At 39.9% G+C, this 27,025-nt stretch overlaps 1 protein-coding gene across 2 annotated transcripts; it reads right to left on the reverse strand.

Moving 5' to 3' along the window:
* Positions 1-2,327: 2,327 nt before the first annotated feature.
* On the reverse strand, positions 2,328-26,198 carry parga (poly (ADP-ribose) glycohydrolase a). Of its 2 annotated transcripts, XM_080481371.1 has the most exons (18): positions 26,015-26,198; positions 25,485-25,544; positions 23,975-24,628; positions 23,736-23,868; positions 22,489-22,611; positions 22,308-22,388; positions 21,780-21,854; positions 16,999-17,091; positions 16,012-16,166; positions 12,069-12,148; positions 11,903-11,963; positions 11,052-11,127; positions 9,490-9,637; positions 6,768-6,846; positions 6,490-6,598; positions 5,974-6,079; positions 4,327-4,455; positions 2,328-3,432 (listed from the first exon to the last, which is right to left on the reverse strand). In XM_080481371.1, exons 2-18 carry the CDS (start codon positions 25,511-25,513, stop codon positions 3,245-3,247), a joined length of 2,319 nt encoding a protein of 772 aa, XP_080337497.1. In that variant the 5' UTR covers positions 25,514-25,544; positions 26,015-26,198; the 3' UTR covers positions 2,328-3,244. The 2 variants fall into 2 exon arrangements, with proteins under 2 accessions (XP_080337497.1, XP_080337498.1); XM_080481372.1 differs by lacking the exons at positions 25,485-25,544; positions 26,015-26,198 and having other exon boundaries at positions 2,493-3,432; positions 23,975-24,150; positions 24,342-24,411.
* Positions 26,199-27,025: the final 827 nt, after the last annotated feature.

The raw sequence follows: 27,025 nt of genomic DNA on the forward strand, positions 1-27,025 counted from the left end.
TTCTGGTTAAATTGACTTCATTAAATGGTTACAAGCCCCACACTTTGCTTTCATCGTGATTTCTTCTTGGAAATGAAGATGAAAACAGGTGGCAGGTAAAACTATTGCTTTTTAATATGTTATTGTTGAAGTTCACCCGCCCACACTTTGAGAACCCGTCTTTCCATAAAGATGGCTGCAGCCTCCTTTGGTGTGTGAATGTGTGTGTGGATGAGTGAACGTGATCAACGACGTGTAAAGCGTATAAAGTCCATTTACCATTTATTGGATGAAGCTGTGTAGAAAACGAGGGAAAGGATGCAAGTTTACCTAAAATTTACAAGCAAAAATGCCATGAGAGTAGATGGGTTATTTTCTACTGCAAAATTGAACAGTATGCCTGCTACTGGCAATGCAATTTAATTAAGTCGTGGTCAAGAGGAGAACAGGAGTACTTGTACACTTTTAGCAATGTAAAATTAGTTGTACTTTATTAATTTTTCGTACTCCTTCCACTTCTGATTTTTAAATCAACAGGCCTGGGCACACATAGCAGACAGGTCATTTTTTAAAGCTACATCACACATGTCTTTGCCTTCAGTGTTAATTATACAAGCCAATTAAACTTTTATGAAGGCTGAACATGAGTCATTTAAACAAGCAGTGCAGATTGATGGGCTTCTACCTTGAGTGGGTTAAACAATAAGATAATTGGCCCTCCCTCCAGCCTCTTCCTTCCCCCTCTCCAACCTCATCTCCTCATCTAGATTCCCATCATTCATACTTGCGGGAACAGATGAAACAGGATTATAAATCACAGCAAACAACACTGAAAGAAGGGAAAAGGCAGAGGGCACACATCGCAGGAGGACCTACCAGAAAGAGCACAATCAGTCTGAATATCAACATAAATAATCAATGAGGATTTTATCTTCTGTTAATGTTGACATATTAACTTATTTCAGTGTTTCAGACTTTATATAACCATGAAGCTTCACTCTACTCCAGTCTCCATTAAAGTGCAGCGTTTCCTCCACCTTGTATTTGCATTCACTCCTGCTCCCCAGCTGACCTGGAGAATGCAGGGTCAGGCAATTATGAACTGAAATGCCATTTTGTTGTAGTGACTTTGCCGTCTGACAGAGATGGAGTAAAGACCAGCCGCTTTCTGGCATTTTATTAATAATGTTCATCAATGAAAAGACCTTGTGCCGCTGGGTAACATTACAGGCTTGAAGTTAAATAACATGCTGTTTATAATAATTGCATCACTACACAGGACAAATCTAGACCAGCTGTTTGGTATTTACTTGTGTAGCGGGTTATTGAAGAAGTGAGGATTTCTAATATGCTATTTCTGGTGACATATAGATTGCTATGAATCAACACAAAAAGCCAGAAACAGTCCAAACATCATTCCCGGTTAACTGTCGTTATTTATTTGTGGGATTTGCATGACACATTCACTCGATGTTGGTTCGCCGTGCAAAATAAATTTAAGATTTAATCTAGCAGGCCTGCCCCGTAGCCTCAATGAGATTGAGAAGCAGGTAACCCAGGCTCATGGCAGACGTCCACGGTTAGGTCTGCGAAGCCAAATTGACTTTGGGTCTACTGCTCATTTGGTCGATGCAGGGCTCAGCACAAAGAGCAGGAGAGGCAGATAATGTATAATCCACTTAGCCAGGCCAAGCCTACACACCATTTATGGAAAGACCACGTCATGGGGTTATTCAGAAAACCTAATTCATCTAATAAAGCATGTTTGAAGGCCAAATTAAATTTTTCCGAGAGCCCTTGGTACACACCACCGCAAAAAAAAAAAAAAAAAAAAAAAAATCAATCACATTTCAAATGATTAAATAATGATATCACGGAATTATGTGACAAATCTGTGGTGCCAAGGCAGTTACAGGCCCACAAATTAAACTGAAACTTATTCTCTCTGATGAAAGCAAGAGCCTGCAGTCAAGTCTGTCATTTCCTTAATGATCTTTGAAGAATTAAATGACGAGGACCGAACAGAAAAAAAAAAAAGGTAAAACAGCTACAACATAAAAGGTACCCAAATGATTGTTTGCTTTAAGTCAGACATCTTGCAAAGAAAAATACAGTTTTATCAGGATATATATATATATATATGCTTTAATTAAGAAATTATAATACAAATAGTACAACCCAAAACCTAAAGTACAGTACTATGCAATACATTTACAACTGTTAATCTAATTAGGAACCAATCAATAAATAGAACCCACATTCTCAATCAGAACAAAACCCTGTAAATTAAAGGCCATAAACACATTCTCAAAAATAAATGTTGATTAAAAACTAACAAAAATACATTTCGTGCAATTTTTTTTAATCCTCTCCCCGTTACTTGTTAGTACAGTATCAATACTGTGCTTAATACTGAATCGATGTGTAAATGAAAATGTTATTCATACTACAACCAAAACTTAGAGTTTCTGTTTCATCCTAGATTATTCACATTTTTCATTTTATTTTTTTTTACATTTTCCTTCTAATAAAATAAGCCTTAGTGATAATATGCATGGTGGGCTCCAACACTGTAGAAGATATAAAAGACCAGCACATATTTCAGCATCTGATAAATAAATGTTACCCATGCATAGACTACAGTATGGCATCTCAGCATCTCTCTGCACGTCGGGACCTCGCCTCAGCCTGGGTGTAGTGACGCATAAAGACTCTTTCAAAATGTAGTTAAAACAAGAGAAGACGAGATAACCAGGCAGGATTATCGTTTCCTGGATTACCAATAGTGTGAATGGTTTACGTGCATATAATGAGTGTTTGGCGATGTTTGTAATTAGTAAGTTAGAAAATGTTACATTGAGACTAAAGAAAGGCAAAACAGCAACCAGGATTTACTATTGCTATAAGTCTCTGAATTGTTTCACCATATTCGGTGTCGCACTACGAGGTTCCTATAACACCACCAGCGATAAAGGCATAACTGTGTTTCAGTAGTTTGTGTGCTGGGATCACAAACTTAAAGGGAAGTGTGTGTGTGTGTGTGTGTGTGTGAGAGAGAGTGAGAGAGAGTGAGAGTGAGAGTGAGAGTGAGAGTGAGAGTGAGAGAGAGAGAGAGAGAGAGAGAGAGAGACAGAGACAGAGACAGAGAGTGAGAGAGATTGTAAGCACAAGACTGAGCGCACACTGAAGTTTCTGAACCTGGACTCTCCCTCGCAGGAAGAGAGAGAAGCAGGGAATCGAAGGGTTAATTACACTTTTCTTCCTGTTAATGAGAGTCCGGCTTTCTGGACGACATCTCGGAGTCCCTGGTGGAGTTCAGGGCGTCAGCGCTCGCAGTTGAAGGGGAAGGGACTCTCTCGTAGATGAAACTGTAGAGACTGGTGTCGGGTCGAGTTGTGCGGCAATTTTTGCAGACCACGTCAAAGTACTGGTTCAAAAGGCGGTATATTTGCCCTGGGAAACAGCAGGAAAAGAAAAGAAAAGAATATGTTTATAGCTATTTTCACAGATCCAAGCCAGTACAGGTTAATCAGAAATATTAGTCTTCATCTTTTATTAAAAATGTGTCACAATAAAATGACAAATTATTCAGAAGGAACAAAAAATGCATAGTACTTTTGAGAGACACCTGTCTAAAAGTATATATTATATAGATAGATATATATAGATATATAGATAGATATATATAGATAGATATTAACTGAGGTATAAAAGAATAAGGAAAAACTACATTATTGCCCAGGCAAAGAACAAAAAATGACTCGCATATTAGTGCACCTGGATACATGTTTTGAAAGGTGTAAACCCCAGAAGCATCACAGGGTTAAACGTGAAAGAACAAGATAGGGAGAAAGAGGCTCAAACTACAGCATGTTTGGGCTCATTTATAAATCAGGCGCACATACACGTCGTGAGCTTTTTTTTTCTCCCTCCAGCTCCACTTTAGGAAATGGATTGCTGGAGGGGAATTTCTCTGAAAGGCTTCAATAAATGTCAGAGGGAAAAAAAATGAAGAGCGGGGGAGGGGAGAGGCTGGGGTCAGTTTGGGCAGTAATCCACTCTGCAGCTGGAGCTGGATGGATGTGCTGAGGAACAAGAGATGGCCCACGAGGTGGAATAACTTAACATACAGATGGACTGCGTTGTGTTATTTATGCACAGCGTCCCAGTAACGACGCCAACAAGGACAACCACCGAGCCTCGAGAGCCCCGCAGTCTCAACCGTGGCCAATATCATCGCTGCTTGTGGTTATTATGTAATCTACTGTAACACCCACACGACTGACGGGATAGTTGATGAATTAACGGTGACTGTGGCAAACATGGGATTCTGTGCGCGAGTCTTACCGACGCTGACTTTTTTCTCCGTGAGGAAGGCGTGCATTTTGTGAACGTCCCTCATGAGCTGAGCATCGCCGAATGTGAAATACGCCACGTCTCTGCCGGCCTCTGCCGCGGCCATGAACTGAATCAGCGCTGAAAAAGGAGAATATTGCAGAGAAGTTCAGGCAACAAAATCACATTCACGACCAGTTTAAAAATCTAATCTTGAAGGCACAATTGAATAGATACATAAACAGAATAAGAAAGTAAGGATTGGCGAATACGGTGGATAAGTTTTGGCTTCTGGCAGGAAAGAACGGGAGTGACAGGAGCAATTTCAATCAGAAGAGTAAGTAATCCACGGCTGGTGGAACAGCCTAACTAACAGCACTCAATCTTTGAGCCCTTGCAAATGAGGTTTTAAGACTTTAAATTATTTAACAGAATGGTTATAGATTTCAGATTAATGAACACACAAGACAAACCATCATTTTCAAAAGGCCTGTAATCTTTACAACAATGTAACTACATGATCTTACTGCAGCTCAAGTCTTTAACATAATATACTGTTATTACCTTCTAAAAATACCAGCTACTCTAATTCCTGCGCTACGAGGCGGTGTCCCCAGAAGCTAATATCATCCTCTGAGACTATGAGTCTATTCATAGTGTACAGCAGAGGAAATCAACAGCTTCAACTTGAAAGTTAACACGTACATGGCCATGTTTATACAATCACAGAAAAGTCATTTGCATGAAAAATAGAGGACAACTGTGTTGAGGTTTTTTAGAATGAAGCAACACTGTTTAATTAGTCGAAGTTGCATGTTAAACGCCGACCACAAACACGTGGGTAAAACTGTGTAATGTGGCGCGACAAAGGAGACGGTGTGACACATCCTGCTTATGACGAGTGATGTTGTGTCGGCCCACAGAAACCAGCACCAGCTCGGATTGATGGCGTCTCCTTTCAGTAATCAATTGGCCTTTTAATGGGAAACATTAATGTGTGTCAGCTGATCAATGCAGGAAGGGCGGCACCGGGAGAGTGACACCCTGGGTGAGCCGCTAATTGACCCGAGGGGGTTTGAGGATCCCGCCTCTGTGAGTGTGATGTACACTGTGGACACACAACATAACCTGTGGGATGTGTTTCAGCAGGCGTCTCTGGGGCTGCAGCCAGCAGGGCCTATAAAGAGCTGATTCTCTGTGAGATACTGATGTTTCAAAAGTTAAGAAATAGAATACTATTGGACAGTTATTTGTTATTTCTATGTTTATGAAAGATATAACTTCAAGGAATTTTTTTAAATCTAAATCTTTTTTAATACTTTTGGCATTTATTAAAATTGTATAACATATAAGCGAAACCTATAACAAATATGACCATTGAAATGTTTTATGTGCAAGATATCTAAAATAAATGGAAGGTTGTACAGAGAAAATTTACTTTTGTTTTGTATTCTAACAGTGTCTACTTGGCTGTTCTGTTTTTATTCCTTTTGCACCGTGCATTCAAATCTGGGTTTATACAAACTCGAGATAAAGAAACATGCTTTTGAGGAATGCGTGCGAGTCCCATTTTTACCATTTAAACTCTGAACTTTAACTTCTTTCCACTGGTCATATCCAAACTTCTCCTATCCTTCTAATGTAGTATTACGACGATACCTTTGAGCCTCGTGTCTCCACCAAAAGCTCCACAGCCCCAGTTGCCTGTGGCGACCGCGGAGAGCTCCTTGGGGTTGGTGTTGTGTCGATAGAAGCCGCAGTACCCCTGAGATAAATGGACAGTAAATAAGAGGGGGAAGCAATTAGTTTTCTAGAGAACATATTAAAGATAAATTCAGGGGGGGAAACACTGAACAGAAATATCATAAAGGTTTTATAAGTGCACAACGATGCAAAAATAATGTAATTTGTAACACACAAGTTGGACCAAACTGATCATATGTGCCTTTAAAATGGGGGGGGGGGGGGGGTGTTACTTACTCCGCTCTAACTTAACAAATGTGAGATTTTTTTTTTTTGTCAAGGTACAATGACACCTCTCATGTCCAGCATTATTTTATCCACCAACAATGACACCTCCTGAAAGATGGAAGAGGCTTCTTGCCTCACTTCACTAAAATACACCTGACTGCAGAATTGCTCTACTTACAGTAAGACAACTACATCTCCTCTCACCTTGTTAAGTTCTCGGGTCATATTCTCGGGGATAAATTGCTCGAGAAAATGCCGGTATTTGAGGGCATCGATGGCCACAATCTCAGTACATCTTCTCTGCCAGTCATCCCTGGTGAGGAAAGACAATCCCATTAAAAAAAAAAAAAGAAAAGAAATGAGAGTTACATTTCAAAGTTTTTATTGGATTTATTTCCAGCTGAATTGTAATTTTCTTGTTTTAAATTATCGAAGCAGAATTTAAAAAAATGAATTGCTATGTAAAAGAACTAAACAAAGACCTGGGTATTTCATCGTTGACGCTGGACCTCCATTTGAAACAGTCTGCATAGCCTGAATAGTCACTGTACTGTTCAGTCCCTGTAGGATGAGAAAAGACAAAGAAAAACACATTATTATTCAGTGCTCTTGTAGTCAAAGTACACAGCGGGCCTAAATCTGTTTCAGCACCTCACTTACTCAAATCAAATTTAGTGCTTTCTCTTCTCCCTGTGTGAGTACACAATGTCAGCTTGTATTGGATTGTCATAAATAAAGCCCTGTGATTTAATAAGTAATCTGCAATGGGGTTTGGAATTAAAAGCTTTCAGCCACAACAGGGGAAACTAAACAGAAACAGCAAATCTTAATCACATGTGCAAAAAAACCTCAGGTTGCCATTAAATGTATTTATTTTTAAATCTTCCTCTTGCATGTTCCCAGGTTTATATTATGTTTGATTTCATTAGCGGTCATTATAGATACAGCAACACTCAATTCAGGAAATGACGTCTATTAGGGGTTTCTTGAATTATGCATTAGATACAGAATGATTTGTTTACGCAGCACTTCAGCAAAGAGCAGGACTTAAGCATGTTATTAACACTGATGTCTGAAGGTTTTAAATAAGCACCGGCAGTGGAAGAATATCGCGAGTAAAATCCATTCTTTTTCTTTTAATAGCATCTTTTTAAAATAAGTAATGAAACAAGACCGTTCTCCTTCAAACACAAACCAAACGAAAACAACAACTATGTTTTTTATGTAGAGTTTGGCGACGCGGGAACATTCTGCGCCATTCCCATTCGAGTAAAGTACTTTCTACAACACTAGCGACACCTAACATCAGAAAGCAGACCACCCATATCATTTTGCCCATCAACCGAGCCCGTCCTCTTCCTCCTTCACCTTGAGCCAATTTAGTCTGGCAGCCGCCCATAACAGCATCCCGTCATTCAGACCTCCATCACGAGATTACATCACAAATCTCTACCTTCCGATAGGGAAACGCCCATGGCTTTGTTTTACGAATAAAATAAATAAATCAAAAAAAAGGTGCATTTGAGTTAGAAATGCACTTGATTCATTTTGGAACACTTCTAAATCAGAAGAAATATGATATGAGAGAGAGAGAGAGAGAGAGAGAGAGAGCGAGAGAGCGAGAGAGAGAGAGAGAGAGATCTAAAGAGTCAAGACGAGACGTTTAAGAGGCAGCCCTGAATATGTGCAAAGAATATTCTGAAGGTTTTAATGAATCTATGGCGCAACTGGCCCATTCCATTAGTGGAGCAATGACCTCAGTTGGGCAATAAATTCCTTTCTGTCCAAATGTAATAAAGTTAAGTGGTCGGGAGAAGGAGGAGGAGGCAGAGGAGGAGCGGGGGGGGAATTATGGCAGGCAGGGAGGATGGTGACTAACCACTGAAGGTCACTTGAGAAAGATGGGAGATTCAAGTAAGACACCGTGGCGCCACACAGGCAGAAGTTGATTTGTATGTCGAGTGCATCAGTTGGCAGCACTGCTGCTGTAGGTGGGTTAACTCAACACCTTAGTGGTTCCTTGTTCTCCCAGTTCTAACTGTTCACATTCAGCCGATGAGCAACAAAAAGAAACTAAGGAACTTTTTGTATATCCAGACGTGACTTCAAAAGGATAATGGACCCTCGTTATGCTAATGAATACAATAGAATACTTGCTTGTATATCATTTGCTACTGCATTAAAACGGAATGAAATGTCACTAAAATAAAATGAATGCCGGGATAAATCAACTGGTATATTAATCAATGAAAAGCCCTTGGGAAAACTTGAAAATAATTTTTCAATTAAACAAAATAAAAGGAGGCTTTAAATACCCGCTGATGAATTTAGTTAATGGAATTATGTGTACCGAGTTCACATTGTGAGAATGATGTTGTTTCATGAGTGTTCGTTTCTTTATGAGGCAAGAGCGAAGGAAGAAAAAAAAGCAAAAGCAAAAAACCAACGGCTGAATGAAGACAATGGGCGCAAGAGAGAGGGCACAACATCTGACCAAAATACGAAGCTGGAGATTGAAATATAGAGCAATTCTGCTTGGCTGAAATGAAAGAGTCTCGAAGGGATCAATGCGATGGATTTACCTTCGGACTGCAAGGAAGAACAAAGATAAAAAATGAACAGAGTTCAATCGACACAATGAGCTCAATAAAGCAGAGAAAACAACAGTTCAGACACAGTGAGGCGTAAAACTAGAAGAAGTGTTTCAGATACATGTTGGGTTTTCAATGCAGAAATAGCGACGCTAACCTAGATTAGAAGAAATGTACATTACAGTATTAAGCGTGTTTGCCCATATCTTCCCGTGTTTAATGTTCTACTAAGTGGTGGATATATGCAGCAAAGATAAATACGATCGCAACAACTGGCCACTGGCTGGCTACATTAAAATTACACTTTTCTCTGGACCTTGTGGGCAAATAAGCAAAAACATGTCACAGAAATTTTTAACTCGGCGGCTATTTATAGATAGCGTGTCCCATTATCTATGACTTTTTGGTCAGCAAATGAATAGTCTGAATCCAGCGAGTTTAGTCTCAATTGTATATCTTTTTATGATCAACAGATGAACAACAGAGGGAGGAAAGGCGAGAAAGCTAGAGTTAACCAAAATAATGTTTTTTAATGAATGTATGGATCCTCAAAAGGCCTTGTAAGGCTAACAATTACAATCTGTGATCCACTGCATGTGTATGAGGTAATCACCTGTGATGATAAGGCATTCATTGTACTCGAGAGCTTCGGTGAAGAGGCGAGAGACGATGAGTTCAGGGTTGATGATGAACCTGATTTCTTCCTGGACCAGCCCATGTCCCGTGACTCCACCACCAACCATCCTGTTTGCAAAGTCCACCTAATAGAGAAGGGAGATAAAAGGGAAGAAATGAGCGAATCAAACTGGACCAATCCCTCAGAAACTCTATCCTTGATTTGACCGTTTCGTCATCACTTAGAATTATTCTTTCAATGTTCTGCCTTCCCATTTGGAATAATCAACCTGCAGAACAGTATAGTCAACAATATATGCACAATGGACAAACTCAGTCACTGCTGCCACTTTATGACCCTTTGACTTCACTATCACATGAAAGTAAGAAAAACTAGGTTTTTGTTAACGTCACTCCCATTATTTGAACAAACGATTCAATTCGTGTCTCATTTTCTGTCGCTGTCAGAGGATCCACCGTTTCTTGCCTGGAAATAGTCAAATATGGAAATAATAGCAAAGTCACAATAAATCTTTATATATAAATATACTTATACTACTTATTATTATGCACAGCAGAGCATCAATGTGAAATCTGTATGAATGTGTAGCATCATTTATATATTTATTTATTTGCTATTATAACACTACTAAGTCAGTGGAGGCAACACAGTGGACTCAAACTTTATACCCAGGTTTATTAAAAAAAAACATGTGATTCAGTGTAGCAATAAGTAATCCTATAAGATTGTTAAAATCAGTCTGCAGGAGATTTAGGTGAGAAAGCGTTTCATACCAAAGATCTCATATCCTGAGAGCTCAAGACACCGTTTATTCAGTGTATTCCTTAAAATGAACACTCGAGACGAAATCATACGCAGTAGGGAATTATTGTTGCTTATTCCTGGGACCCATGTTTCCTGAGAGATGTTGTGATGAGATACTGGAGCTTCATGCTGTGTAAGCCCACTGCTTGTTTTCGCGGCATGGATAACAGAACAGCTCATTCAGTCGCAAAGCTGATATTTAAACAGCCTGTCAGGGGTGAAGGTTCTGCTCAGTGGCCCACGGCTACGTCAATCTGTGTGACAGCGAATGTGTTTTGTAAGTTCATGTGTGTGTATGTTTTCAAAACAGTCATTCAACTCACCTTCTTCACAGGCTCAGCCCTGACCCCCCCCCCCCAAAAAAAAACCCCTTCAATCTCACCTCCTGACAGGATGACAGCCCACTTTGCCCTGCTGAAAATCCACAGCCAGCGTCCAACCCACTGAGGTTGGTATCAATCTGCCTGGAGGACTCCCAGCCCACTGGGTCATCCCAGTGAGATGACACCCCTCCCCCCCCACCCCTTTATGTCCCTCACTCTCTCTCATCTTCCCACCCCAGGGTCCTCTCCTCCACCCTTGCCACTCCAAGCTACTCATGTGTATACATCAACTGTCAACTAGGGTGAAAGAAAATGCATCAGCCACCCCACAAACACAAAGGGGGTTAGTAGCTGGGGTGAATCAATAGAGACAGGGAGAGCTGGTAACACACACACGCACACACATCTCACCTGCAACATCCCATATCCGTTGTCCTCAATTCTACCTTCACAAGTGATATGCAGCCGTGTCAGCAGAGTCTGAGAACTTGATAAATAAATTTAAAGAAAGGTGCATTTATAAAGTTAAAACTCAAACAATTATGCATTTACAGAGTATCAAGGCAAATATGTACTCTTCTCTAGACGTCCAAACACTAGAAATGCTAAACTACATAATTGTCTGTCAGGTGTAAATCAAAAGAATTTTGAGAAAAATCAAGCTTTGTCCTTATATAGAAGTCATTACAATGACCGCTCGGACTTCCTCAGTAGGACTGTCCAATCACAGACCACATTTACCCGTGTGTGATGGATTTGTAACGTGAGCTTGTCAGAACTGTCAAAAACACATTAATATTTAACAACTGCCAATGTCACACCATTTAAAGTAATTACAAACTGATTCTAGACTCTTTAAGACTGAAGTGTACTTGGGGCCTTGATATAATATAAACATGCATTCTGACTTTATTCGGTGCCTCCGTTATCCCTCATTGCAGGAAACGTGACAACCTGATGACGATACGCTCTGACGACTCCTTTCACTGTTCTGACGCCCTAATGTGTGGTCTGTGCTCTTCTCAGTTACACAACACGTCAGAGTTTATTCCCCATCATGTGAAAAGAACATTTAATGGAATTTTGACAGAGGTTAAGTGTCACTGGAAGTGGAAAAAAACATTTACTAACCCATAACAGAGCACATGCTATGGGAGTAAGAATATAAGTAAAAAAAATTTATTAGATTCTGACAAAACTGCTCTTTTTAAGAAACTGTGTCATTGAATTATTAAATCTAGTAGCAACACAGTTGCCATTACCTTTCCCAGTTTGGAGGATTGTTCAGCGTTTGTCTGGTGAACGTAACAAGACCCATGGGTCCTTGAAAGACATTGGAGAAACATTACAAGAATGCGTTAACCGAGTGAACAACATGTACAAGAGCACAAACAAACTAACAGCCAGTTAGATATGTGCATTGCTTACGGTTTAGTGTCACTCTTCTGAAATAACACAGCAGAGTTTTCAATTTTTCAATCTTTCTTAGTGAGGAACCTTCAAACAACCTGGAATGGAAAGAAAATTGAGTTTGAGTTTAACAAAGTGCATATGTCATCTTTAAAACTCTGACAAAAGACAATGGAAACAGTGTATAAAAGCAGACACATCTCTGACGTATGATCGCAGAAGAAAGGCATAAACGCTTCAGTCATTTAGCAACAGCTCACTGAACAACCGTGCCAGTCACACGAGAGAGGTCAAGCTTTCAGAGTGGCACGATGTCTGTCCCGTCTACCTACATTCCCCCAGACAGTGGTGCCGCCCGAGGCTCAGTTTCACTTCCTCAGTCAGCGTCGCAATGAGGGTGGTAGGATGTGGAGAGAGCACGCTGGATGGACAGTTTAAATGACCCCACACAGGCGCCCACTTCCTGAAGCTGCAGACTAATCGCTGTTCAGCGTTCATCTTTCCCTCCCATTGCTTTCTGCTAAACCAGTGAAAAAATGAAAAAAGGAGCAGCAAATTATGAAAACTTTTCAACGAGTGAAGAATACATCATTTACTTGATATATTTCTTGCACAAGTCTATTTTTTCTGATTATCCAAATTCCTTATTCGGTGCTTTACTCTTTACTGCTGAGTGAACTTCCCAACCCCACCCCACGCACCCTCAGTCAGTGTCATTTTGGCAAAATGCACCCTCGATTACGTCAAGCCAGTGAGACAGCCCAAGTAAAATACAATTGGTGCTCAGGGTGAAACTTTCAGTGCACTCACAATTTACAAGAAAATAGCATCTAAACCTTCAGGATATTGTTTCAAAATTGACTAGCAATTTTCACTGAAAGCTATTTACATTAATTAATTGGCTCTTATCCACCGTGACCTTGTCTAGTTTTTAAAGGGAGCATAGAGGCAGTGTTCCTGTCGGTTTCTTCTTCACCTGTTCAGCAATTCTCTCCGAAATGAGGCCATTTTACTGTGACTCGCAAACCAAAAAGACGAGGGTATCTTCCCCGCTAATGAGCTTTCATTGTTGACCAAACTGTTAAAGGAGTTTCTTGTGTCATTTTCTGCTCAAAGAGAGGAAAACACAAGCTCAAGAGACACGTCTCCTGCTTTCTGTCCTGCCCCTTGAATCTATCCATTACCTAATGGCAGACAAACCTTGACAGTTCTGCCAAAACAGCAATCAGCAGATTGCTTGCTGCTCTGCTTGTCCAAGATGGAGCGCTACTGTAGCCGATAAGCAAAGTGACGGACAGTCCTGCAATTAGAGAGAGAAGGGAAGGGCTGGTAACGATCCGGGGGCCATTTCAGACTGCAGCGGTTGTCTTGTCTCGTCTCATCTCCCGAGGAACACTGAGCCTTCCCGCCCTTCCCGCACCTTCCTGTATTTAGCTGCCGGCAGAAATGCTGATGATGAACGCAGGCCCGTGTGGCTTTTACACAGCCGACTTTCCATCAAAATCGATGCTGACGTAATTAAGCTGCTTCTACAAACGACATAGATGATACTGAAAAGTGGATCAGGAATTGGATAAAGTGGAGGGAGTTGATGGGCAACACTGCTCAGCCCTATGAGAACACAGACCCGGAATTAGTCTGGAAAACAGCAAGGATAATACCAATTTTAAGGCACACTCTCCTTGCACGTAGTTTCTCTACAGGTACTTTAGTTTTCAACCACAATGGAAAAACATGCATAATGGATGAATAAAAAAAATTAAAGTCTTTAAATTGATTGAAGGAGCAACGGTTTGTTTGTCGTGGAAGTGTGGCTTTTGAACAGACGGATTTATATTTCTAATAAGGTGAAACTGATTCAATAAGATGTTAAAAACTACATCCAGGTGAAATTTGGTCAATATCCCAGTAGCTTCCTTTCTTAAGACACTGCTCACAATATTGTGCCAATATTACCCCCTAGACCCTCCACCCTCCTTCTTGCACTATATTCTGCCCTTTTTAACTGCTGCACTATCACTGGAGTTGTTTTTAATCTCACTGTACCTGTACAAGTGACAATAAAAGGGATTCTATTCTATTCTATATGCTGTTGCCACCCCACCTATTCCATACTCAGCATCACAACTTTTCTTCTTTTTTTTTTTTAAATCACCAAAAACTCACATTAGATCGACCACAAGATTGTTAGTGCCCATTTGTAAAGTCTTATTGTGAAATTTTACTTTTTGGCTTGCTCAATTGAATTCTCTTGTTCAAACAAGGCTGAAAAAAAAAATCCATTCTTGAAAAGACTGAACTGATATAACGTGTTGTCAGAGTGTGACATTTGCTCTTTTAACACAATTAATTAAAAAAATGTAAACTTGAGAAAAAGTTAATACACAGTAAGAACATGCATACTTCATACAGAACGGTAGACTTTGTACTGGGCTATTCAAGAGTTCTTGCCACCTCCCCTACATATAGCTGTTACCACACTTGAAGTTATCCAGATCAAGTGACCATCCGCCTGAGTTTTGGTAAAGTTTTCCTTTCTTCCAAATAAAAGCGACAGCTCCAGATTGAGGAGACAGACCGACAGAGAGGGGCGTGCACTGTCACAGAGCCAATTTGTTTCAATTAGCCATCCCAAACTTTCTCAACAGACCACTGGTCTGCGTAGGTCGAAACAGAGGACATCAATTCCACACTCCTACTGTGGATCTCCCTCCTACGTGAAGAACATTACAGAAACATGGAAAAATAATCTCAGCCCACAGACCCATTCACAACTTAGTTCACTGTTCGGACGCCACTGAGGCACAAGACTCTAATGAAAATAGATAAACACTAAATGTTATAACACCCAATTCCATTTAGTCCAGGCTGCAGTTTATTATCTGAACACAAACTCAAACTGACAGACGATTTTAAATATGAGAGCAATTGTAGAAACACTGGCAAAATATCCATTAAGAGTTTTAAAGGCAGTAGTGCCCCCTGATGGTAATTAGTTTACTTCACTCTGCAGGAGCAGTGGAGTCACTCATTTCATCAAAAAATGGTAATTATTCAGAGAAGTAGTGTTGCTGACATATGACAACTGGAAAATATATATATAAAAACAATTTAAGAAGACCTGACTGATAAAATTCTTAATACAGTCTTCTTCAGTCTCCAGCTTTTATTCCCAACATTATTTCATCCTATTTATATCACTGTTACAATACTTTAACTCGTGTTCACTACAATTCTTTAAATCGACTGCAAGCAAAGACAAAGACACGAGACAAATTAGTCCAGTTAGAGATCGCCTCCACCGGCTCCCCAATCGTTCAAGGATTGATTTTCAGACTTTACTTTTTGGTTTAAAGCTTAGCATGGCTGAGTCTTTATTGGCGCTGCTGCACTCATATGGACTTGTGTGTAACCGGAGATCCTCAAATATTAACCTGCCGACTGATCCATCTGCACAACTGAAAACAAATAAAGAGCAAGCTTTTGCCGTTAGAGCGCCACAGTTGTGGAACAGTCTGCCAGAGGAGCTCTGACTTGCTGTATCAATAATTCTTTTGTAATTTCACTTTTTAAAACTCATTTATCAAATTAAAAAAAATTGTTTTTATTATTCTATATGTTGTCTGACAGTACGTTGTATCACTGGTTTTGATGAATGCTGAATAAATAAACGTGATTATCAGTCCTATTGTTACAAAACACTGCAACTGTTTTTTTTTAGCAACTTTAACATATTTTAGATTAATTAGCAAATAAACCAATATATTTCAAACCTTTATATCGAACCTTTTTTTTCAACATTTCAGCTTATAAATTGTAAAAAAAATAAAAAAAAATAAAAATATGTTATCCGAAAATATTAGTATATTTACAGAATCAGATGTTTTAGCCTAGCCTTGTAATTCCAACTCCTAATTCTAACCGTAATTCCTAATTCACACCAGGCAAAGTGTCTCTTTACCTGTAGAAGTTAATCTCGGGGTAATTGCCGTACTCTGACTTGCGGGAGTTGCGTCGGGGGAATGTGCAGAAGAAGGCGTTGGCCAGAAGACAGGCAATTTGCTCCTGAGACAGAGTCAGGGAATGGTTCATCCTTGACTTCAAGAGAGGGATTGGCTGGAGAGAAACAAGAGGCAAAAAAAAGACTAATCAAAATCTAAACATTGACAAAGACAAACATCATGGGTTCAAAGATTAGTAAAATACGAGATGACACTGAAAAGGCATACAACGTTATGTGTGTGCAGTGCTGTACGTTGGAGGTTAATGAGGGTAGATAATTAGTTTAGCAAGCAGAGGAGACACAGAGCGTTCCATTAGGTAAACGGGTGGCAGTAATTAAGGTCCTGTTTTTCTTGCTCCCCCCGAAGTTCGCTCAGTCAGACATGCAGGGCCCATCTATCTTCACTGATTAGGGCTAAAGAGCCTCCCAAGGCTGCCCAGTTAGCAGATCAATACCTGCTCTAATAACATACACATAAACACGAGCCCTCACGCTTAATACTGCAAAACATTCATTATCTAAAGGCTATTTTTAAGTAACATCTATACAAGAAATTCCCCGTCTTTAAACTGCAGCATCATTGATGCTCAGCACCCGTTTCTGTCTGATGTAGCAAAAAGAGGGATTTTCCTCTCTTGCTCGGAGTGGGAGTTGAATCCACTTTATCAAATTAAACCGAGGACTGAAATAGATAACATGATTATGAAAATATCAATCTTGTAATTCTTGAAAGACAATAATTGATGACTGGGGATGAAAACAAAGACAAATGGAGATGACATTCAGAAAAACTGACATGGATGAGCTCCATTTAATGTGAATGAATAAGAGGCCCTTTCAGATTTGACAATAGTAAACACCAAACCTTCCTTTGTCCGTCCCCAAAAAAAACCACATGCACCCCTGCACATAAGATTGTGCAATTTCTAAACAGTACATACTCACCATTGTGCAGAGGCGAGGGGCGCTGAGTGCCAGGTCAACCATGGCAGGTAGTATGACCTCAAACAGGTGTTGTGCCTCACAAAGCTCAAGATACTGCGGAGTGCAGAGGAGAGGAGAGATTAACTAGTGCTCAATTAAACGTTTTTGGGGACTGGCTGCATATTTATGTCAGCATTTAGTCACTGCCAGTAGTCAGAACGAGAGATTATATCTGTAACACAACATTGTATAACACCTCTTGTTTTGCCAACCCAAGTACTAAAGAAGCCAAACCAAACAAAAATATTCATCTGGCATCAAAAACATTAATATGAATATGATGACATCTATTCATAGTTTTGTTACACAATTTAATATCACAAAATGTGCAATTTAGCTTTTTTTGTCCATTTAAAATGAAATAATCTATCTAAAAAAAACTTGTCTATGCCCAAAGTCAAAATTCCAAAAACATTACCCACATTCAATTCTTGACATGTAAAATTGAATCCTGTTTCCCATTTAACTAGTTTCGTTTTTGTTTTTTTTTCAAGACAAAGACACCAAGTGAAAACTGTCCACTAACAGTTTGAGAGTGAGCCTGAGATCATAACCATAAACACTACCCAATATATAAGTACTTTTTCATATCAGGGAAGGTTTCAGGGAAAGCGATGGAGGTTTATTGCCGTTATTGGGTGAATTCGCACTCCTCAGATATTAATAATCCCAACACTTCACGGGTGGAAAGAAAAAAATAAAAATGTTGCAGAGCTGCTCTCTTCCACTGAACCCGTTTCTGAAGAAACCGCCATCAATCTGAGAGCGAGCCCGCCGTGGCCCAGGCATCCATACTTCAGCCCGTAGCTTACCTCAGCATCCATCTGCAATTCCCTCTAAAATAAACACCCAGTTATTCCATCATACACCCAGATTTACAACGCAATCATTTATGAGCGTATTGGCTTCGAATGTCACCGTCATCAATCACTTGCCATACGCTATCAAGGTAAGCAAGAGGGGAGCTTGTGCTGATTAAATGGATCTTATGGAGCAAATGCAAATGACCAATTGTGGAGAGAGTGGCAAAGCGGCTTGATTTTCCAAGAGGAAGCCTTTTGGCGGCTGATTTGGCCCGGGGCATTTATATGGCTGCAGAGCAGGACTGACTAAATGCTGTCAGAAGTAATGAGCTGGCAGACATCATAAAGCGCTCCTGTGGGACTAATAGATGGTAGCTGGTGATGCAGCAGGATGAGGGCAGAAAGATGATCCCCAAGCCTTCCCACAGTTACAGCAGCTGGCCACAAGGTTAGGCTGCACACACAAAATATATCGATTTACCTTTACTAAATATGACAGACTCCCATCGGCACAGCTCAGATTTAATACTCCTCCAGCTGATGATGGACTGCACATTGATCGTCCATCCATCCCATATTAAGAGTTATTTTTAATTCCCTAGCAACTAAACCTCCATAAGTCTTCGTTTCACAATGTCAGCCGGAGGTGTTTTAAGAACGTTTTCCTGGAACAGTTTAGTGTCAACAGTTGATATTTCAATACATCTTAAATGCTTATACGATAGAGATAAATACCAAGCAGATGACAAAGAGTCTTATAATGAGACGAACGGCATTGTTGTGTTGCTGCTGATTGCCTTGGTACTACTGAAACATCCGCTGCACTTGTTTCTGAATGGTTTTTCCAGCCCAGCCCTCAGACATTCATCACAAAGTGACACGGTGACAGTTTCATTTGGCAGAGGGGAAACACTAAGACAATTTACAGACAAGCCCTAATTTGGACAACCCCCCCCATGCCTATTACACGGTGAGAGACGTGTCAGTCAATGGACAGGGGGCAATGTACCTCTCCACAATTGCCCAACTGCGATAAAAATGTTGCTCCACATTTAATTAGGTGGTCTCGGACAAGGTGTGCAACTGTTTTTATGTATTGTACACAATGCATTATTAAGCAGCTTGAATACCCACTGATATAAAAGTGGAAAAGTACGAGGCATGACTCTTTGCTACATTAGACTGTGCATGATAAATAAATCACTACTAATGACACATGTCTGCTCTGGAATAACAGCTGTTAATCATCTCTGCTAAAGTGTAATCGGGATATTATTCCTCATTCATCCAGCAACAGCCAGATGAGAGAAACTGCAGCTTGAAAAAATGACTGATCACAAACTCTCTGGCATTTTCTCCTTTTTAAATACAATTAGTTTTAGTAATTTGGGATATTGTGTCATTTCAAATACATAGTTTGAACATCATACCATTTCTATATTTAAATCTACAGTTTACACTCAACTAAAACATTTTACAGTTGCACCCAAAACTATTCAACCCTCATGAGAAAATGTAGTTTTTATCCATTTCTGATCACAAAAATTGAAACAAGAAATATTTAAATAGTTGAGCAGCAATCACATTAGTGGTGGTTTCTCCACCACTTTCTCCAACCTTTCCAGCCGTCAACACGAGGCACAGCGAGACATATTTCAGATAGATAGATAGATAGATAGATAGATAGATAGATAGATAGATAGATAGATAGATAGATAGATAGATAGATAGATAGATAGATAGATAGATAGATAGATAGATAGATAGATAGATAGATAGATAGATAGATAGATAGATAGAGTCTACACACCCCTGTTCAAATACCAGGTTTTTTGTGATGTAAAAAAAATGACACGAAGATAAATAATTTCACAACTTTTTCTACCTTTAATGAGGCCGATAACCTGTCCATCGCAATTTAATGTGCACTTACTGTAGACACTGAAGCCCCAGTACCTTCTGCCATATAATCTTAACACAAGTCCTTTCAGTTAATTGAGGCTTTATTGAGTTTTTTCTTCAGATATTTGGTGAGAGATTCCTTTTTTCTGTGACTACATGATCTACATGGTACATCCACTTACACTTGCACCAACTGTATCCCCAGGTACATAAAGTGTATTTGTTCTCATTCCTAATTTGTGCAAGATGGTGACCCCCTAACTAAACCTTTTGGAATGTTTGTGTTCAATTTAAAACACAATGCAACTCATGAAACCTTTGTTTTCAGGATGTAAAGTGAGCTTGAAACCATTCCTGATTTGCACACAAATGCTGTTATGCTGTAATTCAGAGAGCGTTGGTAGTGGCTTCAAATAACATATTACCAACAAGACAATTTCATTCGGTGATGCAGCAGTGAAAACTACCTTAGGTTCTGACAGACTTTCAATAACAGTATTTATCTATTTATACAACACATTTGACAGTGTTAAAAGTGCTTAACAAGAATGAACAAGAGTTAAGCAGCTTTCATGCTGTTGATTAGGTTTTCAGAAAAATGTGAATATTCAACGTATCATCTTACTGCTCTGGTTGTGATGTTAATTAAAATCAGTTTGACACCCCCTGTTGTTGACTGCTGAATTTGGTGAAAACCACTAGTAGTTGTGCTGAGCTATTTCAGTTGTTGCCGTTTCAATTGTTGCCCATAACAATAAACTGGGTTGAAAAAAGACAAAAACAAAACAACGCATGATATTCAAACCTTGACTCATCCTTCTAAGGGGCACCACACTCCTTTGTGAATGCCGAAGCAGCAGTGATATATAAATAAAAAGGGGAGTAGTGACACGCTCTGGGTTGTGAGTAGACGATTGAAAATGCTGACGTAAAAAGGTTCCTGGAAGAGCAACTTCCTCGCTGGCCTTGCGATGCATCCTTCCAAATTTAATGGGTCCTTTTAATTAAATTGGTTTAGGCTATAAAAAGGCTTAGGCGGCTATTGATCTGCCAAGTGCTCTGCCTTACTCTGAGAAATTTCTGAGAGGAGGGAGGGAAGCCCATTTTTAAGGGCCTGAATTTTGCTGAGTAATCCGTGACAGGAAAGAACAAACATCGGGTTCAGATGCCAGTTTGACCGGATTGTAACAGGTGGTCCAAAACTCCTCAGTGTGAGAGTCCTAACTTCATTTAATGGGTTTAATTAGGAGTTTTTTTTGACCATTTGCCACAAACCAAATTAGACGCTATATCTGGTTTACTGTCTGATAAAAGACTCCCTTTTTTACTACGAGTTGTCTGAAAGGTCATAGCCGACATGCAGACTCATTTTTAAAAGGAGGACTGGCAGTTGTCAAGCAGAACTAGTAATACTTTATGTGTAACCACGCAGGAAGGAATTCCTGTTAAAATAAAACCCCTCTGCTTTGAAAAGTTCTCTGCTGTGTCACTGAAGACCACATTCATCTGCATAAGCTAATGTCTTCATAACAACGGCTATATAATTGCAATTCTTCACAGCCTGAGTATAAGAAGTGTTGAAAAAGAAGGACATTCCCCTGGTTCACCTGCAACAGCTGCTGTTGCTATGCTCTGCGCTCATCTGTCCTAATTGTACGCTGCTCCCGAGAGACTCGCAGGTACCGAGAGGGGACCTCTCACATGGATGGACTCGCAGCCAAACAAAGAAAAGCAGATTCCCTCAACAAAAAGAGCTCTTTCCTTCCATCAACTTTAGTTTATTTATAAATATTTCTATATATAAAAACATGGCGAATCAAACTAACACTAACAGCATCAACAAATTTACATAAGACAATAGTCATAACCGCTAGCTCTATAACCTAGGCCTTTAACAGATGCTTAGTTATTTATTGGGTAACTTCTCCTTAGTGGCTTGGCAAAACAGTATTTCAATTTGTCTTTGCCGAGTCCAATTATATTGTCCTACTTATTTTTTAGGCAAGTCAAGTTCATAGAATAGTACAAACAACTTACCTCGGTGCAAAGAAGATTCAGAGCAGTAAAGTCCCATTTCTTTGCATGGGCTGTGTTATACCTCAATATAGCGTCCTGATGAGCAGATAGAGAAGTTATTTATTTATAGGGAAATTGTTAAATTATTGAAGTAGTAGCAGATTAACAAACAACAGTGCTCAGTAGCATAAAAGATCTCAAATGTCCTGTTTTCATACAATGTAAAACGTATCTGTTGCGAACTCTGCCACCATGTGGTTGTTTGTGGAAGTTCACCTGTGCGTCTAAAACTATAGTTTTGTTCTGCAAATGCTTCCATACACATGCATCAATGCAGTGAATTACAAAAGTATACTTTATGTTCTGTAATTCTCTCGTTATAGGTATCATTTTCAAACTCTGTTTTAAATGTGACTGTGGCAAATTACGATGACAAAACATTGACATTAAGGAGGAGGACCAGTAAGGCTACAAGAGGTTTTCGTATAAGCTTTGTGGTCGTTTAATTGGTTACATAAAGTTCAGAGCCACAACATGAAACTGTCTTACCCTCACGTCCAGGGAACTTTTGAAACCTCCCTGCAAGGATGTTTGTATCAGCTCCCACCGACTCTGGACACCACCTCCATCCTGCATGGCATAATGAGATTGTTTTATTTCCTTCAACCTTACATTAGTTTGGAAAAAGAATAAAAAACCGAATATTGTTATAGGACCACAACTGACATACCTCAGTCTCCATCGGAAACAGATTCTTTTCAGAACAGGGCATTTTCACTGACACGTCATCCCAGGCATCTCTGAACTTGGTGGGGTACGGGAAAGGCAGCTCTCCCTCCCTGAGGAGGTTTGTCTGTAACAAGAAAGCAAAGTTAAGGAGAAACAAGTTACATTTGTTTTGACAAGAGTGTATGCTTTGTTTCCCGTGGGCTCACCACCCACAGGAAAGGTTCTTAATCGGTGCAATGTGATCTGGGTGACAGTGCTCAGACTGCCACCGCCGTGACCAGAAGCAGATAAGCGGGAGAAAATGGATGGATGGATGGATGTTTTGTTTTTATATAAATGTGCGTTTTAAAGTAACGTCTCTTGCAACAGACTTAAAACTTCAAAAATTAGTACAAGGAAGAGGTGTGCATGATCAGTCAGCTAACGATGTCGCCCCTTTTGCTTGATGCCAAAAAGGAAATTTTAACCATTTATAACAATCTGTGTTTTGCTCTTGGCCGTCTCACATCAGGCAGATCACATCAGGCACATAGACTGCAGTTTCAACTCAAGCATTTCGGATATCATATTTTCACTTAACACCTTTGTATGTAAAGTCTTGAGGAAGTGAATCAAATCCATTGGGCCTTAAGCCTTTCTATACAATAGTTGATTAGTCTTGATTACAAATGTTATTTTATCCCTAAAGAAATGTGTCGGCAGGAATATCCCCATGCAAGTTTGATCATTACTGTCAGATTAAGACATTTTACGATATGAACAGTGTGTGAATTTATTGTTTCAACTGTCAAGGTGAAATGCTTAGCAACAGAGTGCACAAGCTTAATACTTGTCTGTATGCCATGCATAGTTTGCTGGCTGACTGAACATTGATAGTCAAGTTATATCATTATATTCACACAGTAATTATGAATCTAAATTCATCATTGAAACTCAGCAGCAGTCAAAGCATTCCTGTGGGACTAGCGGTGGAGAGTCTGATAGAACCTTTTGTGACAAGAGGCCCAAAGAGGATCACAAAGGATGACTTCACTCAACCAGGCACCATCATCTCCCCTGTTCATAACTATACCGTCTTTTTGCAAAAAGCATTTATTTCACTGTCTGTCTAGGACTTTCTGACATTATGCTTATCAAAAAAGAGCTCCATGTTGCAATGATTAGATTTACATGCACATTCCCATTCTGACTGCAGTATTTTTCACCACATACAAAGACGGGCAATTTCACAAGTGGGATTTAACTCACCCTGACTGTGACAGTGTGATTAGGTGCTACTTTAAGGTGAGGCAGATGAGGCGAACACATTGGTACTCTGTTTAGATCCTCTACTGGTGTTCCCAGCCATGTTTTGTCCATGTTAAGCAATGCAGATGAAACTCTGTATGGGATCAAAAACAAAAGCATGTCAGAGCAAAGACATTGAGGGGACGCGGATTGAAGAATTAGAAAAAGTGGTAAAGAGGTTTGAAAGTGAACACAGGTACCTTTCCAGAAGAGCACTTGACTGGCTCTTCAATAAATCCTGTCTCATATTAGATGAGCCACTGCACTCTGCTATCTCAGCGTCCTTACTTCCGATGGCATCCAGAGGGACTTTGTCTTCAGCCAAACTTCCAGGATCAGAATCTTTCAATATTCGCTGGGAATCCTCTACCTGAGCCTTGGCAAAGCCAGAGTCATCTGTCAGATTACTGCCATCGTAGTCCTTGTCCTCACTGTTACTGATCATCATGCTTTTACAAACTGGACTGTCAGGGCTTAGCATCTCCACGTCACTGGGTGTATTTGCCACCTTCTTGGGACTAAGACAGAAAGTGGGCTTAGGCGTTGAAGCAACAGAAGTGGTTTTACCATGGTGGGAGCTGGGTGAGCTGGGCCTCTGAGATTTCTGCCCATTGGAACAGTGTGTTGGAGCTGGCTTGGTCTTGACGCATGCAAGGCCAGAGTCATCCAATTCACTTGCAGATCCACAGTCTACTGAAGTCTGGGAAGCTGCGTCATCAAGTGTGCTCTCTGTGGGTGCACTCTCTCTTGTAGTGTCAGATATCTGCGATTCAAACAATAATTCTTTTTCATCTGTTTGGCTTGTTGTTGTAGCATCACGTGTCACCTCTTCTGGCTTGACTTCAGCAGTCACACTGTGGAAGAACCCAAAAGAGAAAGAAAAAGTGAGATATGGGCTTCTTAGGTGGCTAAGTCAAGTAAAATTACTGCTATGATGATGCCTGCACTGTCATATAAATGTAGTAATAAAACCAACATTAATAAGTAAGGCTAAGTTCTAACTTTGATGCCAAAAATAAATAAATTGCTATATTTTTTTAATTAATTGAAGAATGCTTTACATTTTAAGTGAACAAATCTGAACACCAGTACAAAACTGGCCTATTAGTTTACTTGGTACTATAACAATACTGACCGATATAGTGATCAGAAATAGTTACTTGTCCCTTTTAGTTAGTTTACAGAATCAGACTTCTGAGTATGTCTGAAGTTCAGTAATCACTTCAAATGTTTTCTAAAACATGTACATATTTCACCATGTGTATGGCGAGAACATTTACTTATACTTTTTCTAAGGTATATTTGTATAAAAATATCAAACACAAATATGGGACGAATGCAATTGGACTTGAATGCATGAAGTATACTTAACTGTATTTTCACTAAAGACATATTTTGTTTATCGAAAACGTTCCCTGTATGCATAGATGCTGATTAAGATTTTTTAAAGTGAAGTCTCACAGTGCAGTAGTGTTTAGCACTCTCTCCTCATAGCAAGAAGTTCCCCGATTTGAGACCTTGTTGATCTTGAGGGCCTTCCTGTATGGACTTTGCAAATCATCTCTGTTAATGTGGGTACTGAAGTTTCCTCTCACACTCCAAAAACACGCATGTGAGACATGGTGACTAAAAAGTGCCCTTAGGTGTGAATGTGAGTTTGTGAGACAGTCTGTCTCCCCGGGTTTTCCATGTGAAGGCCTGCTGATTTACCTTTTTTGGGAATTCATCTCTTCGTCCATCTCTGACAGCTCACACAAGACGAATCAAAAACTGTTCGAGGGGGGAAAAGAATAATTGTGAAGAACTGCAGTAAAGCAGCAACATGTTAACTGCATATACTGCTGGTCATCTGGAGAAGGCGCATTGCGCATTGTGTTTGTCAAATGCAAACCTTGGGGAATGTATCATATGGCAACAGATTTCATTCTGTTCCAGTTACAAACTATGAAACGCGACTGCAGGCAGTTTTCAGAAAGCTACAATACGCTAGCCGAGTAACCTTAACCAAGCATTACTTTATACAACAGCTTGTCTTTTCAAACACTGATAAGAGTCGGATTATAGCGACACGAAAAAAACTCGGATTTTGGTTAACCTCCTAACTTGACGTGATCCAACCTCACAGAAGGAAAACACAAGTCATGTTGGGCTAACTTAGCTTCTGCTGGCTGAAACTCAAACCTAAACCACAACAAGCTAACGGCGACTATCTGCATGAAGGCGAAGAGATACAAACTTACTGGCATGTCGCTCTTCATGTACGCAGTCTTTCTTTAACACTTCCTAAAACAATATGCTTATCAGATTTATACATGGAACACCTCTCTCAGAGAAAATAGTACTACGGAAATGATCGCTTGTTGTTGGTTTTATTTTCCATTTGCCCGGAGCGGCGATAGACAGTTCCTGCAAATTGACGGCAGGACAGCCTGAGCCAATCAGGGCGCTGGTTCCGGCGGAAATGGGCGGGACATTAGGGATGGTAACTTGGCAACGGGGGCAAAAAGCAGTTTACTGTCGCGCTGATTAGCAGAGACAACTCTAGTCAGACTACACACACGCACACGCACACGCACAAATATACACACACACGCACACACACACACACACACACACACACACACACACACACACACACACACACCTCACAAAGCCTGGGTGAAGATGCAAAGTGACCCTACTAAACCCAACATGCACACTTGATTAAAGACTAATCTTGCAGTTTAATCTAATTTTGCTACTGTTCACAAAGGTGGAGTTTTTCTTCTTTGTGCTCCCCAATTGTCATAAAGACGTTTGAAAGCTTTTGTTGTATTGTATTTCATTGTTTTTTTCTTTTGTTAATGAATGAAATAAGATACCAACCAACTAACTATTTTGCACTATCCACAGACTTTTTTCATCTGACACAGGATTACTAAATGTGCTTGAATGCATATGTTGTTGTTGATGTTGTTGCTGTGTACCTCATGCCTTATTCCTTCCACTAAATCCTTTCCAATCCATTCCAGTTCACAATAGAAAGAGTATGTCAGACCACTCTTTTGCAAAGCAAATCTGTTTTGGCACCATTCATATGTATGTCACTAAAGGCCTTAAGCTGCTGAGTAAAATAAAAGGACCTGCATAGATGCTAAACAGATGCAACACATAGAATAAGTACAGTAGTTTCGTGATCACAGGGTTGCTTGTTTGAACCTGCTATCTGTTTGGTTACCTTCCTAGAGACATGTTTCTTTAGTCATTTGTGA

Source organism: Lipophrys pholis, assembly GCF_963383615.2.
Source record: "Lipophrys pholis genome assembly, chromosome: 15".
In the NCBI taxonomy this organism is placed as follows: Eukaryota; Metazoa; Chordata; class Actinopteri; order Blenniiformes; family Blenniidae; genus Lipophrys; species Lipophrys pholis.